Genomic DNA, 24,889 nt, shown 5'->3' with positions numbered 1-24,889 from the left:
ATATATGAGCAGGCGGCAGCATTTATGATTATAATAATTCAATGTTCATACAAACAGCCGTTTTTAATTAGAGGCGTTGGGTGTTTATTTTGAAATCAAAATTTTGCTCAGTAGCCATTTGTCTGTATTTCCTCAATGATGCTGGCGATGGTAGAAACTATAAAATGGCAATAAGGTCAATTTCATGTATATAATAGGAATCATTAAACCACTATGTTAAGTTGAGAAATTATTACTTCAATTTTTAATTTTTCTGAATGTTTTCTGTACAGATATACAGTATGTTGTAAGTTAGCAGTTTATTTCAACTGACTTAGAGATCTATATTCACAATGACAAACAAACAAAATACATATTGTTTTGCATTTTTTTTCTTATTATCTTTTACCAGATTTTTTAATATATCACAACTACATATATTTACAATTAATTATTAAAAATAAAATAAACCTGATGGGAAATACACCTATGTGTTACGTCTATTTTTCTCAAGCGTATAAACTCAAAAATTATGTATATACCGCTTATAAATGATAAAAAGCAAATATAAATATATGGAATGCAGCCACCCATAGATATTTAAGTGGGAAAATTAAAATAAAACAATGTAACATTACAGCAAGTTTAAATATTTACAATCTAGGATACTTGACCATTACATATAAATACGGCTTGAAAACATTGTTTGTTTGATGTTATCTAAATTTTCCAAATTAAAAATCCATCATTTGTGAAATTATATAAACACTAGGGAGGATAACTATAAAAATAATTGTTAAACGTATTATAGTCTTTTTGAAGAAGGTTGTCTTTCACTAATCTGAACGCATCTTTTTATTATCGGGAGTCGTTTGCCTCGAAAGCCTGGGGTTCCGGACTTCTTTCAACGTACCGGGTGTGATTTTCCGTTTGACTCCGATAGCAGCAGAAGCGGAGATGTTGGTACTGCTGATCGTTATTTCGCCTAAGTTGCTCAAGTTAGGCTTTTGAGGGACGCCGACAGTTACGATTTTCTTATCGGGGATTTCTCTCTTCATTACAATTTCTGGTGCAATTATGCCTCTATCGTCCTCATCCTCCTCCTCTTCTTCTTCTTCTAGTTCATCCTCTTCGAAATGCTCTTCCTCCTCATCTTCAATTTCACTCTCCGCCATCGCCATTGCTCCGAGCGTCGGTTCGTGGTCTTCAATTTCACCCTCCTCGACAGCCACGTCACACTCTTCCATGAATTCATCACCTTCGTCTGAGTAATTGACTAATGAAGTGTTTCCACCTCCGTCAGGATGGAGGTTCAGCTGAGGCAAATTTAGCCTTGAAATGTCAACCTTCTGCTCTTCCATCAACTTGTGGAGTAGCTGCTGAATGTCGTACCTCTTTCGGGCGACGATATCGGTTGGGAACCACTCCTTCAGCATTTTTATGGGCATTTTGAAATTTGTGATCGGCCTCTGAAACAACAGAACAAAAAATTTTCTAACAGACATTATTAAGGGACAAGTACACCAACCAAATACTTTATACCATAATTCATTTTTAATATAATTTACAATCCCAGTTTATTTAAACATAGCAGAAACCACTATTTTCAATTCTTTCATGAATAAATGAGCCGATCAACCCCTTTTTAAAATTATAGGTTACCTCTAAAGGCTTTTAACTTAAATTAAAGAATCTTAATTTAATCTAACATCTGTTCAACCATTTTGGTAAGTAAAAATAATTTATATTACAAAACTATATACCAAATTAAAAAATCACATACTACTTACACTAAAGAATGCTTCAACGTACTGAAGGACATAGAGACCACAATCAGTATAATTGGTCTGTTGAGGCACTTTCGGTACTGCTCCTCTCACTGTGTCCTTTGAAAAGTCCCTTTTGCTACCCTTGTGTTTCAAATTATACTCAACTTGCAAATATTCCCGAAGTGTAGCGCAGACCCGTGACCTACTAGCACCAGCAAGCGAATCAAATATCAGGATACAAGGTCTGAAACAATTGTGCGCCATGTAAATTTTTGTAAAATATTTTAGTAATTAATGTTTTTTTTTGACAATATATCTATGTAAAAATTTAAGAAGCATGTAAAATACTGAAGAAATTTAATACCAATAAGCCAAATGAAAATATAAATTATATCGTAGTCAAGAGTATGCACTATGGGCCTGGCACAAGTATGCCAATCCTTTTTAAAAAGATGGTTCCTACTCACAGTACTTACTTTTTTTTCCGCAACAATCCGGATTTCAAGCCATTTAGCTCATCATCAGGTTGAAGGGTTTCCACAAACACGTCTCTCGACATGAATTGCAAAAGTGAACCCGCTGATACCCCCGCCAACGTGACGTTCCAATGAGGAGCTGGTTTTTTAATGGTGCTCAATTTGAACGTGCAAAAAGCGGGAATTATAACACAAATAACTATTACAATAGTAAATACTGCAAGGTAGACAACTTGGCAAAAAGGGGGGGGGTTTACCAACTCAATTGTAATGATTGTGACATGCATTAATAATATAGCAGATTTTGATCTACCTCCCATTTTAAATATGTACATAAATAATTATTTAGAAATCGTGAGATGCGGTCTGGTGTGATGTAGGTTTTAGAAAAACATTTTCTTTATCGTGCCAACGTTTCGATCTTTATTGAAATCATCTTCAGGGCCTGGGATTTACATTTCTATATCAATTTGAACGTGCAAAAAGCGGGAATTATAACTCAAATAACTATTGTAATAGTAAATACTGTAAGAAATTAATTATAAATTAAGAGATTGAGCGCCATTAAAAAACCAGCTCCTCATTGGAACGTCGCATTGGCGGGGGTATCAGCAGGTAAAGGTTCACTTTTGTAATTCATGTCGAGAGATGTGTTTGTAGAAACCCTTTAACCTGATGACGAGCTAAAGGGCTCGAAATCCGAATTGTTGCGAAACAACTTACTGTGAGTAGAAACCATCTTTTTAAAAAGGATTGAACTCCACACCCACTCCATCATTCGTAATTTCTATCAGTATGCCAATGTTTAGTGCCGAGCAAGGGAGACTTTAGAGTGTTTAAAAATGATACAAGCCCCCTTTTCTGCTGCTGTCCTCTAACCAATGGACATAACGGTGAATACACATAATACCCGTATACACATACATCTCTCAAAGACATCTCCTAAATGATGGATATCAACATCACTCAAATTAGTGCAATGCAGGACTATTGTTTATTGGAAATGCTTCAAAATTATATTAAAAACCGATTTGTTGATCTTGCAAGAGATATTGAAAATTGCACAGTATCAAACATAGCAGTTATCCAAATTTGGATGAATTGTGTAAACGCAGCAGCTCAACATGTTCTAACTATTTAAAAGCTAACGATAACACCATGCTTGAATATCTTTGGGAGCATCCATCTACCCTGTCCAAACTGGTGCATGTTTCTGCAGCTTGAAGTCCTGCAAACTACAGAAACCTAAAGCTTCATGGCTGTAGAGAAATCATCGTCAATGGCATCAGTCTCTGTGGCAATTCCTTTTTAAGAAAACTATTGTATTCACTCAACTTGACTTCAACCTCTTGACCTGACAGGAAACTCTAATAATTGATGGCTTTAATAATGATCTCCATGACACCAGGTACTCATTGACTTCAAGACAGACAACAATGTATCATTCAGTGTCTGTTTTATGTCAAGGTGGCTCTAGACTTGCAAGATTTGGCAAATCCTAGTGGGAACAGGTTCAACAATATTCGGTGCTCGCCTTGCTCAGCTAATTGTACGTTTCTTTGTCCACTTCAAAGTGCACATATATTAGAGGATGATATGAAAGTACTTTTGTACAAATCACACATTGAGCTTTACTCTCATCAGCCTCTATAAATCCCAAATCTAAGCAACCGACGTACTTAGCCTTTTTAAATATTCTACTTCCACTGACTGTTTGACCTGCACCTATTCAGAGATTTGTAGAATTTGAGCATGCTGGATTCTGCTGAGGTGCTTTATCTGATGTTCTTCATATCTCGTCTTCAATAATGTCCTCATCGGAAGGTTGTCCTTCAACCTCATCAATGCCATTTAGAGATTTCCTGGCTGTGTATGTGATGGAGAACTGAACTTCTCAGAGATCCTGACTTCAGCTACCGATCCTTATTGAATAACTGATCAACGAGAATGCCGCAAATAAGTAGTGCACTCATGAGAGAAGTTTAAGCTTGAATCACATTTTTGAAATAAAGACTTTTTTATACAACATTGGAAAAAGCCAGGGAATTCCAGAAGCAGCATTTTCTGGTAATGAAGGACCTCAGTATCAACAATGAAATTCATAGGAAACCATCCAGTCTAGTCCCATCTCTCATTATCTTACCTTTGCTTACTTGTGCAAAAATAAAAATAGAATGAATAAATAAAACAAAAAATTTTTGTTTAAGTACTTATTGTTATTAGCATTTTAATTTTATTTATTCATTCTACATTTATTTGTATGATTATTAATATTTCTAAAACCACAGTTTGGGAAGCCCCATTTTAAGGAATAATTATGCAAAAAGTTTAATATTTACTGTTTGATGGGCTCTTCTGGTTCCATTTTGATAGAACGTGTCAATCTAGGTGTTGCTTCATCCATAAGTTCTGTTCCGTCTTGACTACTTTCTTTTCCTTCCTAAATTATTATTATTAATAGTATTAATAGTGTAAAACATCCATTAAATTTATGATTGATAAAAAACTGACATCGTCACTTGTATTTGGTTCTAAGTCCTCATCATCAGCGTCTGCTTCATCACGTTCTTCTTCTTCACCTTCAACGGTTATCATAGGCTCACTTTGAACCACTGTTATTGTTGTAGCACCGATCATCGATGGTACCGGGCCTTTAACAAAATAAAATCGTTGTAATGATTTCTAGGTACCGCGTCTATCGACCATAAGGTGAATTTTTAATTTAAACTTACGTTTGGTACTTCTCTTTGAAGGAATGCTGATAGGAATATTGTCAGACAACCTGACAGCATGAGTAAGACCTGGAAAACAGATAATGCCAAGAAACCAATGACAGCTGGAACAAAAAACAAGTTATATTTATATTGTGGAATTTGCATAACTAAGTTATTGTTATTACTTTTCATTTATAGGAATAATAATGAAGTCCTTAGAGAACAGATCGACTGATTTGGTCCACCCTTTAACTCTTGCATGTCTCTTTTCAGCAGGACTGAGTTTAGGATCGTCTTGGTATTTATTAAAACCGCCTGGCGACGCTTTGGTCGTCAGCCTTTTGTAAAAGAAAGAGGAGAAAATGTGAGTCCTCTTCTGATCTTCTGGAGAAAGTTTTGTCAAGAAGAGCCACCTAAACACAGAAAAAGTAAATCTCTTTTCTAAATTGACGTATATTTAACAAATAGACAAATGTATTTACTTCAGGTAAAAATCAATGATGACGTCATTTAAAAATTGATCTTCACCGAGACAAGCGTAATCTTCAGTGTTTATCGAGATGCCTCCTTTGGTTGGTGGTGGGGGATAAACCATGATGCTAAACACACACGAAATTTTATATGTTTCAAAATAAATGGCAAGAATGTCTTTTTTGCTAAAATATTGATGGATATGTGAGCCTTGTATAATTTGCTTGGAAGGAGGAACCTATATTATAATTTATATACATCTGTGATAATATTATTTAGTGGATAGAATAAATGGTTAAAAGAAAACTTAAGAGAAAATAAGTCAATATTGGCCTCTTCATACATAGAAATCAATCAACTAAACAGTTCTCCTCATTTTTTATATAATTAACCATGCAGCTTTTTTAATGGTTAACCAAAGGTGGTTTTAGTATGCTGCAAGGTCTCATCATGATAGAAGTTGTTTAAATTCTGGTCCATTTTGATAGCTCAATAGATGAGTCTGTTGTTTTAATTTTACTTCATTGCCTCATCATAAATTAGTCAAGCTGTCCTAAGGTCAAAGACAAGTAGTAAAATTCTAAAAGCCGGATTATTTATTTATTTCAAGTTTTCGGGTGTGTGATGCTACAGGATAAATGACATCACTGTATGTGAGTCCACTTAACTGCTAGGCAGCACCATGTGTAACTTTTGAATTGGCGGGAACGTAATGTCAAATTTTGTGAAAAGTGGCATATCATAGTTCTGTGTCTAGCTTTATAACAGCTAGGTGGTGAGGTCACGATAGCTCAGGTGGTAGAGCCAGGTGGCGTATCTAGCCGAAGGTCGTGGGTTCGAATCACTCTCGTACCATTAACTTTTTTTCATCTCAACAAAAAACCTTAATTAATTGCTTTATAACAGCATTGGTTTAAGTATTTACCAGGAAAAATGGCCCATTTCTAATTAGGTCCGTTTTCTTATAGTTTAGTGAAGGATTTTATGCTGCTCCAGAATAACTTACTGTTGTTAAAATAACCGACACATCTTAACATAGATCTCAAGTCGCTCCAGAAATTGTACCAAATATGTAAAAAAAAAACAACTTGAAACCTGTGAAACACCTAAAACACCATTTTTTATTTTTTTAATTTTAAAGTAGGTGTTTGAACCTGTTTTTGGATTTTCACCTTCTGGTTGAGTAGACTATTTCTACTAGATCTCAGATAACTACCGTTCCAGAAATTGTACACAATATGGAAAAAAAAAAAAAATCGGAACTAGTGAAACATCTAAAATGCTTCTTTTTTTTTTAAAGTAGGTTTTTAACTTTTCCCTAGATTTCAGATATCCACTGCTCCAGAAATGTTACCATATAGTAAAAAATCTTTCTGAAACTTGTGAAACATCTAAAATGCCAAAAAAGTTGCGAATTGTGGAATCGATGTATTTGACTTGTTCAACTCGATCTCAATTTCCAATTGATTCAAAATTTTTTGCGAATGTGTAAAAATACATTCTGAAACTAATGTAATATATAAAGTACTAAAAACTTCGAAAAAGTGTCTTTTTACCGGAATTTTAACTAGTTTTTAGAATTTCACCTTCTCGTTAAGATGTGAGTTGCGTGATGGAGTATTGATGTGTTCGACTATTTCAATTATACCTATCGCTCCAGGAATTGTACCAATATGTATGTAATCTATTTTTTATTCATTATGGTTCGAGCTGAGTTTATACAAATTACTATACTCGTTTTGATTAGAGATAAAAGATATTTTTTTGCCTGAAAGTCTACAAGCACTACATTATAATGGCACTAAAGACTGACAATATGAGCGCTGCAATATTTCCACGTGATGTTAACAATTTAAAACAACAATATTAATAATTTAATAGCACAGAACGCAAGAAATCTTATATTTGGACAAAGAATTTAAAAATTTTAAAAGGATTGAATATATTAAAATAAGGGTTTTTATGAAAAAAGGAGAAAAATCAGTTGGTGGATAAAGTGTGCCAGTGCACGGCCTTATATTAATCAAAAAGACGCATGGGCACAAAGGTTAAGGTAATGCAGCTGTACTTCACATAATTTTTATTATATAAAATTTAGACGGCTCGCTTTTTGCAATTGCTACTGTTAAAAAAATAATTAATGGTATAAATGATGGAGGAGGTGGGTTTTACTTACGTTTGGATCTTTGGAACGACTGCAGATGAACCAGATGAAGCACCTTGGAAATTGTCCTTTGCCCTAGTCGCCATGTGTGAAGGTATCTGTTTACAATGAAAAATGTCTTTAACGGAGAGGTGAGATTCAATAAATTTTAATGGAAGATATTCACCTCTTTAGGAACTGTTTTAACAAGAATTTCATTTGCTTCTTTAGAAGACAGTTCGTCCAACAAGCACTGCCCGTCATAAATACTTTTAATGAATAATCGAGTGTCACCAGGTATTTTATCAGGCAAAAGGGTTATCCTCCGGTGCATCTCAACTGAAATTTTATGTTGTAATTATTTTACCAAATGATTTAAACACTGCTTTGAATCTACCTGTGCTTGTGGGATCGAAGTAAATGGATTCGGGTTTGTGCGGCATTTGGAGCGCGTTGCGGATTTTAATGCCAGCACCGTTTGTCGTGTAATAAAACAAAACGGGCATCTGGTTTCCAAAATGGGCCAGAACCTTCACTATATCTGTCCTCAAGATTTTTACCATTGTCTGCTCTGAATATCAACCAAAATAAAAGTTAGCACGATGTAACGATTCTTTAGAAATGATACTTTACCTCCATTCATAGAGGGGACTTTAAATTTTATTCCATATTCGTTTAAGGTTAGCTTTTCCTTAGGGAATACTTTATAAGATCCTATTCGTACTGTTCGACATTGCAGTAACGCTTTTTCTAGCACAGGAGAATCAAGTAATTCAGTTAAATCTACTCCACCACCTGCAATACAGAGTTCAATTATTTTTGGTTTAAATAATATGGACAAAATAGTATGCCATTTATGACTTGAAAAGTCTTTAAAAATCATACTGGTACCAGAACAGACATATGGTATGGTATACCAATACCAAGTTTCAGGTCATATGATATCAGAACAGACAGCCTGCATCGGAACAAAATAGACTATATCGTCTTGCCTTAATAACATACTAGATATTAGTCTCAGATATGTAAATACAGTGTCATTTTTTTAGTTTTATGGTCAGCTCGCTGAAACATCTTTCAATTCACGTTATGGGCAAGGGTGCATGGCACTGATTGGCTAAAACCAGAGCTCTGCTTCTTTCCATTCTGAGTAACTCATGATTCAAATATGGTAGCGATTTGTGTTGTACAGTTTTAGGCATTCGCCCAATGAAAATATAAATTGTGGTGGAAAGAGAAAGAGCGAGACTTTTTAGGGAGTGTCGTAAAGCTGGTATGGTGCACTCAGTGAACGACGCCAACAGTGTGAATCCCTCTGTCGGTGCTGTCCCTAAAACAACGGACTTAACAACTGAATACACGTAACACCTATACAACCGTCATGTCGGATAGCATTCTACATCACTTGATGCAATGAAAGTCCATTGGCGCACGTTGGACAAATTCTTAAAACGATATTCTAAACCAATCCATTTAGTCTATGTTAAAACATTTGTGATCGACTTTTGATCTGATTTCAGCATGGAAATGTGTGGTATTTAGTGACCGTTAATTAACGATTATTTGGAGATCGTGTGATGCAGTCTGGTGTGATTTATAAAAATTGTTTAAATTATCCAAATACATGTAGGATGTGAAAAAATGAATTTATACAATGATAGAAATTTTAGATTCAATCAAAGAATTTGTACAAAAAACACTTTGGGTGAGTACAAATCTCTGATTGATCCTAATTAATTAAGGTATTTAGTTGAGATGAAAACCTTATGAGTTTTCCCTCCTTTTTGCCATTTTTCAAATGTCGTGTAATCAGATTGGATACTCGACGACAAATGAAATGGCCACAAAGAGCTTTAGTGAAGTGTACTTCATTTTAATCATTAAATTCACTAATTTCGTGGTCCACTTGACCAATTAATACATTACAATTAATTAAGGTTTTTAGTTGAGATGAAAAAAAGTTAGTTAATGGCACGAGCGGGATTCGAACCCACGATCTTCGGCTAGATACGCCGCTGCTCTACCACTTGAGCTATCTTCACCTTGATTCACTCAGACATCAACTTCCTATCTCAACCCCACCTTATGAGTTTTCCCTCCTTTTTGCCATTTTTCAGGTCAAGGTCACGATAGCTCAAGTGGTAGACCAGCGGCGTATCTAGCCGAATATCGTGGGTTCGAATCCTGCTCGTGCCATTAACTTTTTTTCATCTCAACTAAAAACCTTAATTAATTGTAATGTATTAATTGGTCAAGCGGACCACAAAATTAGTGAATTTAATGATTAAAATGAAGTATACTTCACTAAAGCTCACCATAGCCATTTCATTTGTCGTCGAGAATCCAATCCAATTACACGACGTTTTGAAAATGGCAAAAAGGAGGGAAAACTCATAAGGTGGGGTTGAGATGGGAAGTTGATGCCCGAGTGGATCAAGGTCACGATAGCTCAAGTGGTAGAGCAGCAGCGTATCAAGCCGAAGATCGTGGGTTCGAATCCCGCTCATGCCATTGACTTTTTTTCATCTCAACTAAAAACCTTAATTAATTGTAATGTATTAATTGGTCAAGCGGACCACGAAATTAGTGAATTTATTGATCCTAATATTTCTATATTGTGTACATCATTGTATAAATTCATATTTATATCTTATATGTATTTGTACAAATCCCAGGCCCTAAATATGATTGCAATAAAGATTGAAACATCGGCACGACAAAGAAAATCTTTTCTAAACCTACATCATATCAGACAGCATCTCACGATCTCTAAATAATCATCTGATTTAAAAATGACAAGATGTCTTTATTAATCATCCCTGACATCCAGCGAACTTGACAAAAGTATTATTAATCATTGTCAAATATTAGCAGAAATAAATTGGTCATGCATCATTCAGTGTGTGCTTTATGTTAAAATAAAATGTGCTATACACTCAATGACCCGTTTTGATTTCAATCCAATACTCTAAAAGTGACAGGTAACGTAAACGTTTCACGTGAAACTTAATCGCCATGTGCCCTGGCAGCCTCGCCCAATTTTTATTTTTTGATTTCCTATTTCTCAACCCTATACATTTTTTTTCTCTTTTTCTTTCTTAATGGCCTTAGGACTATACATATTAACCAAGGAGTGTAATGTAAAATTTTTTTAGGAGGGGGAAAAGAGTATTCTGAAAAAGGGCCAGGAACGACAGTGGTAATCAAACCCACAATCGCAGGTAGAGTCTATGAGTGAGTTTTTATTTTTGGAAAGAATAATTTATTATTTAGTATAGTAGATATTGTGAGTCTTGAAATGTATCCATATACATATATTAAACAAATAATTAAATAAATCAAGAATTACCTTCAATTCTAGTCTGCATAGGAGCTTCAGTGGTTTCTGTAATGATTGGTTCTTTTAACCTTAAGGAAGTTAAATGATCATTTTCTTCAGTAATGCTTTTCCCATTGTTTAACGTCTCGTCTTTCTCTTCATCGCCCTCTCCCTCATCCGATGATATTGTTAGACATACTGAAAACAAGAAAGTAAATCATCTAATATTTGCTGTTACACTTTAATATATCAATTATTTAAAAAAAGTACAATACCAGGTTCATCAGGTTTTTTATGTTTTCTAGGGCATTTTCTTTTTTTAACTTCGAATTCCTTTGAATTTTCATTAAACTGGAGGGAGGGGAAGAAAATGGAAAGTGTTAAAATATGAAAGCAAATAAATAAATTGAGATTTTAGGAAGAGTAATTTGTACCATTTTTATTTCAGTCAGTGAACTTCTAGAAAGTGCCCTCCTGCACTGATGGCATCGTTTGTCATCCTTCGAGACAACGTGGCACAAACTGCAGTAGACTACACCGTTGTTTTTAGCTTTTAAGGGTTTCTGCTATAGAAAGCACATTGATTAATAGAAACAAAAGTAACACTTCTATAAAAAGTGGGGATGAATATAAATACTTTGCCTGAAACATTTTCTCAAGCATGTTTTAAATGACATCAACTAGCACCAACAAAGAAAATAAACTCATAGACATGTGTTTTCAAGAAATGAATACTATAGAGAATACTATTAATTAGTGTGTGTGTGTGTGTGTGTGTGTGAGAGAGAGAGAGAGGAAGAGAGAGAGAGAGAGAGAGAGAGAGAGAGAGAGAGAGAGAAAAGAAAGAAAGAGAAAGAGGGGGAGAAGAGAGAAAAGAAAGAAAGAAAGGGAGAGGGGGAAGAGAGAAAAGAAAGCAAGAGAGAGGGGGAGAAGAGAGAAAAGAAAGAAAGGAAGAAAGAGGGGGAAGAGAGAAAAGAAAGCAAGAAAGAGACAGAGATTTAAAATTTATATAAAACCTTTCCAATTGTAATAAAATATAGTGGAATACCAACAAAGTATTCAAAATTAATTTAATTTTCCCAAATCTGTGCTAATAAATGACCAAAACAGTTCATCACCCTGCAGACCTAACAAAAAATTGTTCACTACAATTTTTCTGTATTTTTATCTATTTATTATTTCAATCTACCCAATATTTTTTATATAAAAAAACATAAATTTTGATAAAATAAATGTGCAATAATTACCATGAGTATCATTGTTAACAGGCAAATTTTAAATTTTACATCATTGATCAGAGTCTTACATTATCATTAGTCGATTCCATCTTTTCCTCTTGTTCACATTGTACGAATAAATCTTGCATTTGTTGTTTCCTTTGTTCCCTTACCTCCCTGAAAAAGATTAAACATTTATCCCCATCGAAATAGATTTTTATAAGCTATACTTTTATTACTATTCACTCAAAACAGTAAACCAGAGATTACAACTGACCAATTATTTTCTCAGTGATGAGATGAGTCACTATATATAAGCATTGTTTCATCAATTAACTAACAATTTATGTATTTATATATAATATATTTAAAAAAAAACTCTTTTCATGAAAGAATATTTATTAACATAGAAAGAATATACTTAAAAAGAAATAATAATACAAATTTGTTAAAACTAAGTAAATGATTTGTTTCTTTAAAAATGAGTTGGTTAAAAAGGTGTTGAGCAATTTATCTGCATAAGGCAAAACTCAAATAACAATTGCACTTATGTTTAAACAAATCAAAAAATCCAAAACAAATAAGTATATCCGATATAATAATATACGAAGGTGTAAAAATTGTCACTTAATATAAATAACTGAATGTTTTATAATTTGAGAAAAAAAATAAGTTGAGCAAGTTGATTTTTTAACAAATAATATACAATAAATAGAACCCACAAAGAAAGAACACATTAAATAAAAGTTAAAACCTTTTAAAAATAAAAAAAAGAAGTTTTTGTTAAAGTTTAAACAATTATTTATTTTTAGTTCATTTTAACCATAAAAGAAAATTTTTAAAAATAAATCACAGTGCAATCACATTTTTCTGGGTCCCTGGCGATTTTCAAAATCTGTTGTTCAGTGTCACCTAAGCAGATCTATTGTGGATTCTTTTGTTTAATTAGGGCATCTTTTTCTTTTAAACAAGCTTGCTTTTTAAATCTTATGAGCCTACAAATATTTTGTAATACGGCTGTGACTTAGGGTTTCGCTTTGATACCTATTTCAAATTAAAATTATAATGTAAATGTTTTGTCATTATTGGTGATATATATAAAACAATATTAAGTCGAGTATTAAACCTGATTTTGTTCTATTTCTATTAACAAATAATACCTACTCAGATTCACAATCCATGTGCCCTTCCATGGTATCATCTATACCGATTGACCTACACACCTGTAACACAAATTTGCATACATTGCAACATAAATTTTATGTGATAAACAAAATAAAAGTTAAAAAAAAAAAATCCACATTTTAGAGTAATAATTTCGTTATGTTTCTTCGGTACTTATGCTGCCAGCATTTTTTTTGTTCTAATTTAATCAGCATCATTTCAAACAAACTGGCTTGATATAAATATTCTGAGTTATTCAGGCAATAAAATAATTTGTGAGATTTTTCAATGTGGAGGTCAGCAGTGTGATGAAAGTTTGGTCGTTACTTGTCATTTGAGTCTGCCTATCTTTGCTGGTTTGACCTATCAGATGTGTTTCAGCATTTGGACATCTTCAGTGATGCGTTTTAATCAAAATAATTAAAAACTGAAGATGAAGAGATATTATATGCATGCAACAGACTAAAATGATTAGTAACGACCAAACTACTAAACTAAACTAAAAGTTGTATTTTGTTTATTGGTTTAACAAAACTTTCTAAAAATTTTTTCATTCATAAAATGTATAATAATTTACAGTGAAATAAAACTATCTAAAAATCAATTTAAAAAAAAAATTTTTTTAGCAAGTTATTTTTAAATTAAAATAAAACAAAGTTGATGTTTACTATGAAACGTTATCACTTTTTTGAAAACATTATTTATCATTTAACACTGGCAACGGGCAGTTTACTAAGTATTAAAATAATTTATTAAAACACAAATATTTTAAAGTTGTTGAATAATGCTGTTCAAGATTTTAAATTTTGGATAAATGTTTCCAGTTTTGTGCGAAAGGAAATTTGACGCAGCTGAACAATCATAAATTCAATTGTAAAAAAAGGAGAATACAAGGAGTGTTATGTTTTTACCTTGTATAAAATGTACGGAACATTAAGTTTTTCAGGCGAATGGCAAAATACTATCTCCTTTTCCTCACCGTCGGGTGTAACAACAGTCACTTGTGTAGATGTAGAATTAGTGATCCTAAACATACCATTCAAAAGACAAAATAATAACAATGCAATGAAAATTTCTTTAAAAGTTAATATCCCACTGATTACATTAAAAATTTATAAAATCAATACACACAAAAATAATATCCCCCCCCCAAAAAAAAAGGTTTTTATTACATTTTTTTTGTATCTATTCTTTTGAAAAATACACCCAGAGGAGAATGTTTATTGAGATTAATCTTTCCATTGATCAGTAGTTATAGCAATCACAAATTTTAATTAAAATTCTTAATAATATGAGTTGGCGAGTGAAGCTCAATGTAGCACAAGTTACTGCTAAAATTGTTACTTAGAAATTTACTTTATCAGTTTATATTGGAGATAAAACCCTAAATGCAAGTAAAATAGAATAGATCAGTGAGACGCATCATTTTTAAAAACTAAAGTAAAAGCTAAATATTAATTTCAAACATTTTTTTTTGCTGCATTGAGGACAAATATTCCTTCAATTATTTCAGCCCAGCTCCTATCAGGAAATAATTAAATTGCTCAAAAATTAATAACAATGAAAAGCATCTATATTTATCACCATGCTTATAATCATCATATTAAAATGGTAAACAAAAGTCTTTTTTGACTCATCTCATCACTTTCATAGCTTTTGTTTTTGTCTAATGTTTAAGCTATTGTCGTTATTTACTACAAATCTCTGTTTTAAATGCTACATACAAATTGGGGCTTCAACGAGCGGCCCAAAAACAATTAAGAAAAAGTTGTAAATTTGAAGATACTCACGAATTGTCTGTATTTACATTATTATCACCGTTGGTAGTAGTAACCAAATAACTCTCCTGGAAAATGGTACAAAAATAATTAATGTTTTGAATAAACACAGTTTTATTATTACAGATTAGCGATTCATAAAAGATATTTTTGATTTATGCCTAATTTTATTAAGACAATTGTTAAAGGCAAGGGCAAATTAATTACCTTTAATTTTTAATAAAACAAGTCTTCCAACAGAGGGGAAAAATTTTAACAAATAAAATGTGAACACATCCAATCAATTAAATCATTTTTAAAAAAGATGGTTCCTACTCACATTAAGTGCATAGAATATCGTCTACATAGCGTTTCCAAAAATGTACATATTTAATTAATTTGTTTTTTGATTTGAACAGGTATTTTTCAAAATTATCCATGAATATTTCGGCACAAAGTGGGGATAATGGAGACCCCATTGGTAACCCTTTCATTTGGTAAAATTTATTATTGAATTTACAATAATTAGATAGTAGGCATATATTTAAGAGATATATTATATCATTTTTTACAAATTCGTTAATAAAATTCTCGGTAAGTTTTTGTTTTATGAGTTTAGTAAATTCTTCGACGGGGATATTTGTGAATGAATAAATTAGTAACGTCAAATTAGTAACCTTTTCATTTGGTAAAATTTATTATTGAATTTACAATAATTAGATAGTAGGTATATATTTAAGAGATATATTATATCATTTTTTACAAATTCGTTAATAAAATTCTCGGTAAGTTTTTGTTTTATGAGTTTAGTACATTCTTCAACAAGGATATTTGTGAATAAATTAGTAACGTCAAATGACACTAACACAGTTGTTGGGTATATTGATGTTATTTAATTCTTTTATCAATTCTAAAGAATTGTTGATACCGAATGTAGGTTTGAATTTGGTGTGGGTGTTAATTATTTTGTCAATTGTACTTGCAAGTTTATGGCTTGGGGAATTATAAAAGGACACTACTAGTCTTATAAGTTTGTTTACCTGTGAATTTTGACTGTACCGTGTAACATTGGGGGTTTCGGTTCATTGGTATTAGTTTTTTAACTGCATATTGGTCATCTGAGAATTAAAAAATCACTATTTTTATGGCTGTTTGAACTCTATTTTTTAATTTTAAGGTGGGATCTTTTTGTATTTCTTTACACTCGTTATTATTTAGGAATTCCTCAACTTTAGAAATGTAATTTTGATATTCAAGAATAACTATACTATATTGATATTACTTTTATCGGCTTTTAAAATAACGTTGTTGTTACTTTTTAACTTTTTATCAATAGACCTAATTGTGACATGGGATATTTAATTTTTTTACGTTTAGATTTACCAAATTTTGTTTAATTATTTCATATGTTACAACAATCTACTGATGAACCAAGGGATAGTAGTTTTTTTGTATCCAGTTCTGTTTTAGGGACAAATTTGAAGCCTTTGTTTAATAAATTGTTTTCTTCTTTATTTAGTACCATGTTTGTTTAGTTTATAACCCCTGGGTACAATTTAACTGGAGTTTTTGGGTCAATATGGGTATTTTTATTTTTAAGTGTACCGTATTTTAAGTTTTTAATTTTTTTATCTAGTATACTTTGTTTTTTTATCAATGATAAATTTAATTTTTGATCGCTTATCATAATCGAATTCGTCCTATTCTACTGGAGACAATAATGACGCAAGCCTAATGTGTACAATACATTGATAAAAACATTTTATGTATCTTTGACTGTATAATTTATGTAATTCATTATTTAAAATGGTTTTTTGGCATTTACGTTGTAAGAGAGTTGAACAGTTCTTAATATTTAGTTTAGCAAGAACGAATTTTGGGGCTAGATTTAATTTCAGACATTGAGAACTGGACCAGATTGATTTGTTAATTTTTGAGCATGAAAGTCTCAATTTATAATAAAGATTTAAAAGTATTTGTTTATTAGCAGATTTTAAGTAAGTGGAGGTAATGTTGTTGATTGTGTTATAATCCATTACTGCTTTGACTAGCAAATTAATAGAAATTATAAATGATGGGGCGAGTGTGGAGTTCAATCCTTTTTAAAAAAGATGGTTCCTACTCACATTAAGTGAGTAGTTAGTTTTTTAAAAAGGATTGAACTCCACACTCACCCCATCATTTATAATTTCCTATCAATTATGTAAAATTTAGTTAAGCCCAGCCAAACAGAAAGTGATCCAATGGCTGTCGTGGTGAATATAAGGCTGTCACATAGAACTCGACATACTAAGTGAGTGATCAAGTCTAATCGTTTTCTTCTATACAGCATTTAAACCGGTTTTCTTCTTTTCCATTGTTATTGAGTATGAGTTAGGATGAAGAACCACCACTTGTTATTACTCTTGTGAAACCCAAAGAAAAAAAAAAAACTATGGGGAATATGCACAATTAATAAAGAGAGAACACAAGCACTTAATTTTTCAAATATTTAATTACTTTTTAAGAAATACTTAAATCTTTTAATTTGATCGCTCATTTCAACTAATTCAACCTGTGCCTCGAAGAATCAAAGAGAATAGGAAGACCGCTGGGCAATTTGTGCTTTTGAACAACCAGATTGCTTAGATCAAAATCGGGCTGAAAGCGATATACTGTGTCCTGCCTGACAGGGTTGATGCAAAATTGTGTCTTATACCAAGATCGCCAGATCGCAATGGTTAGATATAGCTTCCTGCTGTATGCTCAGGTGTATGTCAACATGGAATGAGTTGACAGTGAAGCATAACAACCGATTTTGCATAGACTTGTATCAACTGAAAGACCTCTTGGGTGGACACTCTTGATTTCAATCAAGGCAAGCATTTCCTGGCAACATTTCCTACATAAAGTTTTTAACCATACGGCGAAACATTTCAATATTATTAATTATATGCTTAAACAATTTTATTGTTTACATATATGTAAACCGATATTTTAATTTTATTAATTGTTAATTAAATTAAATATTATAACATTTCATAATTTGTGCTTAAAACACAAATTAATTAAATTTCATAATTTATGATTTATTCATATATTGATTAATTAAGGGTAATTAATATATGAATATTTTTTAATTTATGATTTATTCATATATTGATTAATTAAGGGTAATTAATATATGAATATTTTGTAATTTAGGATTTATTCATATATTGAATAATTAAGGGTAATTAATATATGAATATTTTGTAATTTATGATTTATTCATATCTAATAACACTCCTCTTAATCACTAATTTTAACAATATATACATGTATATGTACATACGTATACATATATGTATACATGTACATGTATATGTATACGTATGTATACATGTACATGTATACGTATGTATACATGTACATGTATACATGTACATGTATACGTATGTATACATGTACATGTATACGTATGTATACATATACACCTATTAATCTTTATATAATTAGATTTAATACCCTAATAATGTATGTGGACATGACAATGGAGAAAAATAACCTAGACCGACAAACGATTCGTTGGTGTTAGCTAACTGGTTGTGAACTTCAAAATTTAAGCCTTTCAGCAATTGACAAATACAGTTATGTTCTCTTTGTGATGTTTCACTTTATAACCTAATGCTTTCAGAATTGCAAAGATTTACTTTTGGATGTATCAAGGAAGAAATTTTGTGAAATTCTTAATAGTCCGACTTGGGTGCCTCTAGTGCATTACACACGACAGGCCTGGAGCTATAGAAAAATGTTAGGAAAGGAATTTAATTTTGAAATTTCAAACTGAATTAAGTTTTTAAATTTTGAGAATTTTACTTCTAATCTTATTTTATTTAGTTTATTATGTTGTCTTACTGTACATTCATTATATTAATATGTAAAAGATAGATCACACTCATTACTTCATTTAATTTTGGAATTTTGACAATAAAATGGACCTCCGGCAGATAGACTCATACTATGCTGTATTGCTTATTTATTTATTTTTTATGTGGGTTCACACCAGCCGAGGTCATATCAACTCTTGGGGCACCAGTGTTTTTGAAAAAGGGCCATTTGTAAGTATGTCGAGTTCAAATGCAGGGCTGTTGGATTTGAACCCGGTACCTTTACCTTATAGTGATGAGTGTCATGTCGATGCTTAAACTGTTGCAGTCACTAACGCTCCTGTATTGTTTATTGTATATAATTTTTGTATTATTTAATTTAAAATGTAAATTCAACAATAAACATTTACATATCAGATTGCGCTCTGTCTGGCCAGGCTTTTAGTCAATTGAATTAAGTAGTCTGTTATGTATAAGCATAGGTAATAAAAAGTAATCCATTAATATAAGAAATATTGCACACATTATAAGGGCTATTTTAAATTACAACATAGTAAATATACTAGTAAAACTGTTGTCGTTAGTGATAGATTTGTGTGTGACCTTACTTTAGTCATTCCAAGATCTTCTGGTGTAAAGATGATTCTGCTTGTTGAAACTTGGGCAATGGGAAAAGTCGGTAATGCAGAACTTAATATAATAGTCTCACCTAGAATTGATAAAACAAATGTATAAAAAAAAAAAATAAATAAATAAAATGCAACAGCTGAAACGGCATGCATATTCATATTACAGAACCTGGTTGATATTGTTGAACAGGAACAATGATATTATTAGGAACGATGGATAATTGAGTCGCACATTCTTCCATTTGTGGTAGTGTGCTAGAAAATATAATTTAAAAATATATATATAAACCTCAGAATTGGAGGAAAAATATCAAAAAGTAACAAAATAGGTTCATGCAAAGCTTGCAAGAAAAACAGACTATAACTGAATCCAATAAAACAAGAAAAAAAAAGTATGAAGATACAAATTACTACGTCATGATCCAAATAGCATTCACATTGCAGTTAAATCTTGGACATAGAAACTGTACAACTCAAGACGAGCCTTTCCCCGGAATAATGACTTAGAGCAAAGGGGATACTTGAAATTGTACAGAATCTTTTTCTGTTAGCGGGGAAAAGTGAAAGAAGCGATGGAGTTATTGACAACAATAAAACTGCTGCATTCATGATATTAACTTACAGCTGCAGTTCGGTCGTTTCTGCGATGTTTGTAACTTCATTTTGAATGTTAATTGGTATTGTTATTGTGTTTTGGGCTGTTAACAACTGTGATTGCAATTGCAAACCATCACAAACTGAACTACCCACTTGCTCGCTAACGTTAAACGGCTGTTGTTCACTTGTTACAACAACATAATGCCTTTGGTCCATTATCAATTAAAGAAAGTGAAGACCATTATCAACTGCAAATCAATTCAACCATGTTACACAATCGTTTTGTTAGTATTTAGGGTTTACAGTGAAAAATTCTTTTGTAAGTAATGGAGATAAGCTTTTGTGTATTTTTTTAAATATTGTAAATAACCAGAAAGTGGTATTTATTAATCACATCAAATTATTGATTAAGGAAATGTGTCTAGTGAATGAACTGTTTTCAGCGAGGAGATTCATTTTCTTAACATTTGTTTTTTGTTGGCAGTCATCCACAAGGGTGTGAAACGTAATTCATATAACAACAAACCGCCGTTGTCTTAAATAGAAAAATATCAAATGTGCTTCTATATTCCTCATATCTAACGACCAGGCCCCCGAAAAACATTTAGAGCAATTTGACCTGATCCAAGAGTGAATACTTATTACAATAGGTCGGTCCAACATACAAAATTTGCAACCGATGTGCACACTTTGCAGCAAACAATAATTTGAGGATAAACGAAAATAGACCAAATATGCAGACAAGGACTCGAGCAAGTAGAAAAGAATTATCAAATGGGCACTTCACATGATGTAAGAGGTGCAAAAGTTCTTCAAGTCTTTGAAGAAAATCAGGTGAATTTAAAATAAGCTGCTTAAAATACAAGCATTGCCTCAAGCAGCAAAACCCACCATTTACAAGGCAATCATTAGACTGGTGGTGACATACAGGTGCAAATGGGGACGACAGAAAACTTACATGACCCTGAAGTTTAGGAAAGGAAGGTCCTCAGAAAGATCTCTGTCTGTGTCTGCACCACGATGAGAGCCTAACAAAACCTGACTGGCCTGTTATTTTGGCTTTCTCTTTCTCTAGTCTCTTGAAGTCCTGGGGGAAATAGGGATAGAGTTTCTGGCTTTCATCAACAAACAATAATTGAGGCCAACACCGAATTGATGAAGTAATAGGCAAAATAGTCAACTGGTATAATGAGACAAAATCTAAAACATTCCCCGATAAATGCCATATGCTCGAGCTCAAAGGTACAGTTGCTACTGCTCCTACTGAAAAGATAGTAGGAAAAAGCCAATAAAACCAAGAAACTAAGTGGAATATCTAGGGGTAGAGCTGCTTGGAGAAAAACTCTGCCTTGAGCATCGATATGGTACGGTAAAAAAGGATACTTGGAAGAGGCGTTTGTGCTCCCCAGGCACTGCAGCCTTTTGGCTCATTGTACCTTCCTAGTTCCTTAGTTCAATGCAATAAAGGGGATGGTGTAATAGAGTAAATCCTTCATCAGCCCTGAGCATTAGTCGACATGGGGTCTGAGCTCAAAAGCCCTTGTGATTGTTTATAAGTGTTATCTACTGATAGTTATATAGGGAGATGCAGCAGCTTGGACACTAAAGTTAAAAAAGTCGGAACAAAAGTATCACAGTCTTTCAGATAGCCTTGCTAAGAAGCACCAAAGTTTACAGGACTACATCGACGCACGCCAACCAAGTAATCACTGTTTTGGGGATAAGGATGCTATTGAGGAATATAGTATGAGGGGCTTTGCTTGAGGTTAAATGTAATATTGCATTAACAGCGTATTTGTTTTCAATAATTTTTATCCTCCAAAGTTAGTTTCATTCAGCTATTCACGGTGATTGCAGGATCAGGATCAGAGGAAAGCACAGCAAGGCTGCGTCTGCAAAGGATGCAAGGTGGGTAGTGAGTGTAGTCGGTATGTATGAGGTATAGAGGAGGTACAGGAATGGTCCGGGCACATTGCCAAGTAGCAATCCTACTAGTCGGAGTAGTCCAACCCTTGGTGAACTCAGAAGAACTCCTGTGAGGTAGGAGTGAAGGATTAGATATTAAGTGTTTGGAACTATGCATTTTAGTTTTTATAGAAAATGCGAGATGCGGTCTAACACTTGTGACATGTCCAGGAAGGTCCCCGTATGGTATTCCTTACGCTCTAAGGATGAGGATATATGGTCTACAACACGAAACACCTGCTGGATTGTTCCATGTTGAGAGCAAAAACGAAATTAGTGGTCTGAGCGAAGGTTGAAAGAAAAGGTGTAAGGATCAATCGTTTCAAAGTACCTTCTCAAATATTTGGGAAGAGAGGGAGCAGGCTAATTGGACGGCTCCTCTGAAGCGTGCAAGATGAGGAGGCTATGTCGTCAAATGATGCAAAGAATTTATTGTTATATCAGTAGAAATAGTTTATAAGTTGTACTGGCCAAAACATACAAAATCTCCCGTCCCATGAAATGTCATAAGGAAAAACAATGGCAACTGTTTATAATGATTTATCAGTTATAGCGGACTGCATGCAAAACTAACCCCAGCTGCGTAATTATTGTAGGAAAGATTCTTCCTCCTTTTTTAACTTGTCTTTATAAAATTTCTTTAAAATAAATAAATAAATAAATAACCTCTGTTTGTTAATATCAGTCTCTTCTGATGAGGAAAAAATTGCAATAATATCTCGGATTGTACCGGGAAATTGTGCGAGCAGTCTGCACGTGAAATGGTGCCCTCTTGTACCAAAATATCAGGAATTGTGAAAAATAAAGACAAAATCATCAAGCAATTTAATAAATGCCGTAAAGTTAAAAAAAAAATCTGGGAAAAATATAACACATTACATAGTACATTGATACTGTAATCAAATAACTCCGTGCACATTTGTACATACATGTGTAAATTTATGTATTAATGCTTTAAAAACATTTACTTAAATGAATTACATTAGCAGATTAGTATGTATTTTGTACTTCCTCGTAAACCTGAATAAATTATATAATGAAAACTGCTCTGCTATAAATGTACATTGTCTATCAATCGGATGAAATGTTCAAGTGATATACTGCCTACAGTGAATACCGCTTATAACATACAAAATTTTATGGTCCCCTGAAGTTCATTATAAGCGATTTATACTATATCTTTTTTTTACAAGGGTTTGCAACAGCAGAGGTCATATAAACCGTTTTTGAAGTGTCAGGTTTGAATGGAGAGCCACTGGAATCGAACCTGCGACCTCTACCTTAGTGACGAGCACATGCGCCTTAACCATTTTGACCACCGACACCCCCTACAGTTTATTAACCTATAAACAAAACTTTCCACTAGACATACTTAGAAACAGAAACAAATAATTACAATGGACATTTTTTTCTACAAATATGAATTTTAGTTTGTTATAGTTATAAATAAATGAAGTTATGAGATTCTTGCAAACAGTTGCCTTTTAATTAAAATTTTACTATTAATTTAAAAGCTGAACTATTTTTCTAAATAAACATGAATTTATATTTGTCAAGCATGCAACAACGAAATGGGCAGCATGTCTCTAAAATTTCTCAATCGACTCACATTAAACACAAGACACTCTCACAAACAGAAATAAACGTAGTACTGGCAACAATCGGACGTGAGTGTTGAATGGCGAAGTAGACACGCGCACTTTTATCGTGATAAATTCTCAAAAAATGTTCGAAACGGGAAAATATCCCAAGAATAAAGTAAAAATAAAAGCCTAAAATAGTAATAAAAATTGGTTAGGAATCCTGGGTCGAAGCGTTAAGCGGACGTCGAATATCGGGGGCTCGACGAGATTCGCTTGTATAAGTGGAGAAAAAGCTCAAATTCCGGGGAAAAGCTTACAAGTTTAAAAGAAAGAAATAAAGAAAAACATGCAGAAAAAGCTCAGAAAAACGTTTCGACTGTTGAAAATAGTCAGCCTTACGCTTCGACTCGGGCCGTTCGATACTTGGCAACAAGGGGCAGGAAAGTGAGAAAAACTCGGTACGGCGGCAATTAGTGTATAACGGAGGCGAAATTAAAAAGTTGGCCGAATCTGAGACTTACTTGGATAATTTACACCAGGATAGGAATCACAGCCTTTCAGCTCGAACCGGGCCGAAGATTAATTTTCCAATGGTCCACCGACTGGCTACCTGAGGCCGCAACTTCATTCTCCAGGGGGACTGGGCGAGTCGCGTTGCCGTGGGACTCCGGCCTGTTCCAATCAGAGTCCTTATCAAAACTTTTTTTTTCTTCCTTTCGCCTTTTTTCCCGTTCGAAAAAGACCGAGGAAAAACTTCTCCCGTGTCTCGATGTTGTTGAAATTTGCGTTCGCCTTCTAACGATCCACGTTTTAATTAACCTCTTGAACGCAGCGGTGGGAGACTTTTTTTTCCCCTCGCCCCGTCAAAAATCTTCGCCGATACAACGCCAGAAATGCATTTGGGGGAGAAAAAAAACCAAAACCAAACAAGTCAAATAAAATTTAGCAATTCTCCAATTGAGCTCGGACTCGTACAAAAATTGCTGGAGTCGAGAATTGTGATAACCTAAATGGAAAATACGGGAAGGGTCGACTAGTCGACCGTCCACTCTAACAAAAGCGGCAATGAAGCGAATCGACCAGTCTTTTAAAAATTAAACGGATAAACTACTTTTTTTTGGGGGGGGGGCACTTTCGAACCTAAAATTGGCTAAGGAATTAAACTTCAAATTTTCAAATACAATTTAACCATCATGATTGCGCTTCAGGCAATTAAAAAAAAATCATTTTATTCCATGTACAAGCCGCTGAAAAAACA

The 24,889-nt window shown here is 33.2% G+C and overlaps 1 protein-coding gene across 6 annotated transcripts; it reads right to left on the bottom strand.

Annotated features, from left to right (window-relative positions):
- Positions 1-216: 216 nt before the first annotated feature.
- LOC106662776 lies at positions 217-24,665 on the bottom strand. 6 transcript variants are annotated; one of them, XM_024227844.1, is made up of 22 exons: positions 24,153-24,617; positions 20,109-20,331; positions 19,656-19,741; positions 19,466-19,566; positions 15,043-15,098; positions 14,164-14,278; positions 13,253-13,311; positions 12,178-12,265; positions 11,306-11,437; positions 11,147-11,222; positions 10,902-11,069; positions 8,186-8,347; positions 7,950-8,123; positions 7,740-7,891; positions 7,586-7,671; positions 5,421-5,537; positions 5,124-5,351; positions 4,957-5,060; positions 4,736-4,875; positions 4,564-4,664; positions 1,770-1,992; positions 217-1,448 (listed from the first exon to the last, which is right to left on the bottom strand). In XM_024227844.1, exons 2-22 carry the CDS (start codon positions 20,297-20,299, stop codon positions 816-818), a joined length of 3,192 nt encoding a protein of 1,063 aa, XP_024083612.1. In that variant the 5' UTR covers positions 20,300-20,331; positions 24,153-24,617; the 3' UTR covers positions 217-815. The 6 variants fall into 6 exon arrangements, with proteins under 6 accessions (XP_024083612.1, XP_024083624.1, XP_024083647.1 ...); XM_024227856.1 differs by having other exon boundaries at positions 11,306-11,434; XM_024227879.1 differs by lacking the exon at positions 20,109-20,331 and having other exon boundaries at positions 24,153-24,665.
- Positions 24,666-24,889: the final 224 nt, after the last annotated feature.

Source organism: Cimex lectularius, unplaced genomic scaffold, assembly GCF_000648675.2.
Source record: "Cimex lectularius strain Harlan isolate CLEC.00 unplaced genomic scaffold, Clec_2.1 scaffold84, whole genome shotgun sequence".
In the NCBI taxonomy this organism is placed as follows: domain Eukaryota; kingdom Metazoa; phylum Arthropoda; class Insecta; order Hemiptera; family Cimicidae; genus Cimex; species Cimex lectularius.
This window is presented reverse-complemented; position numbering and strand designations above follow the sequence as displayed.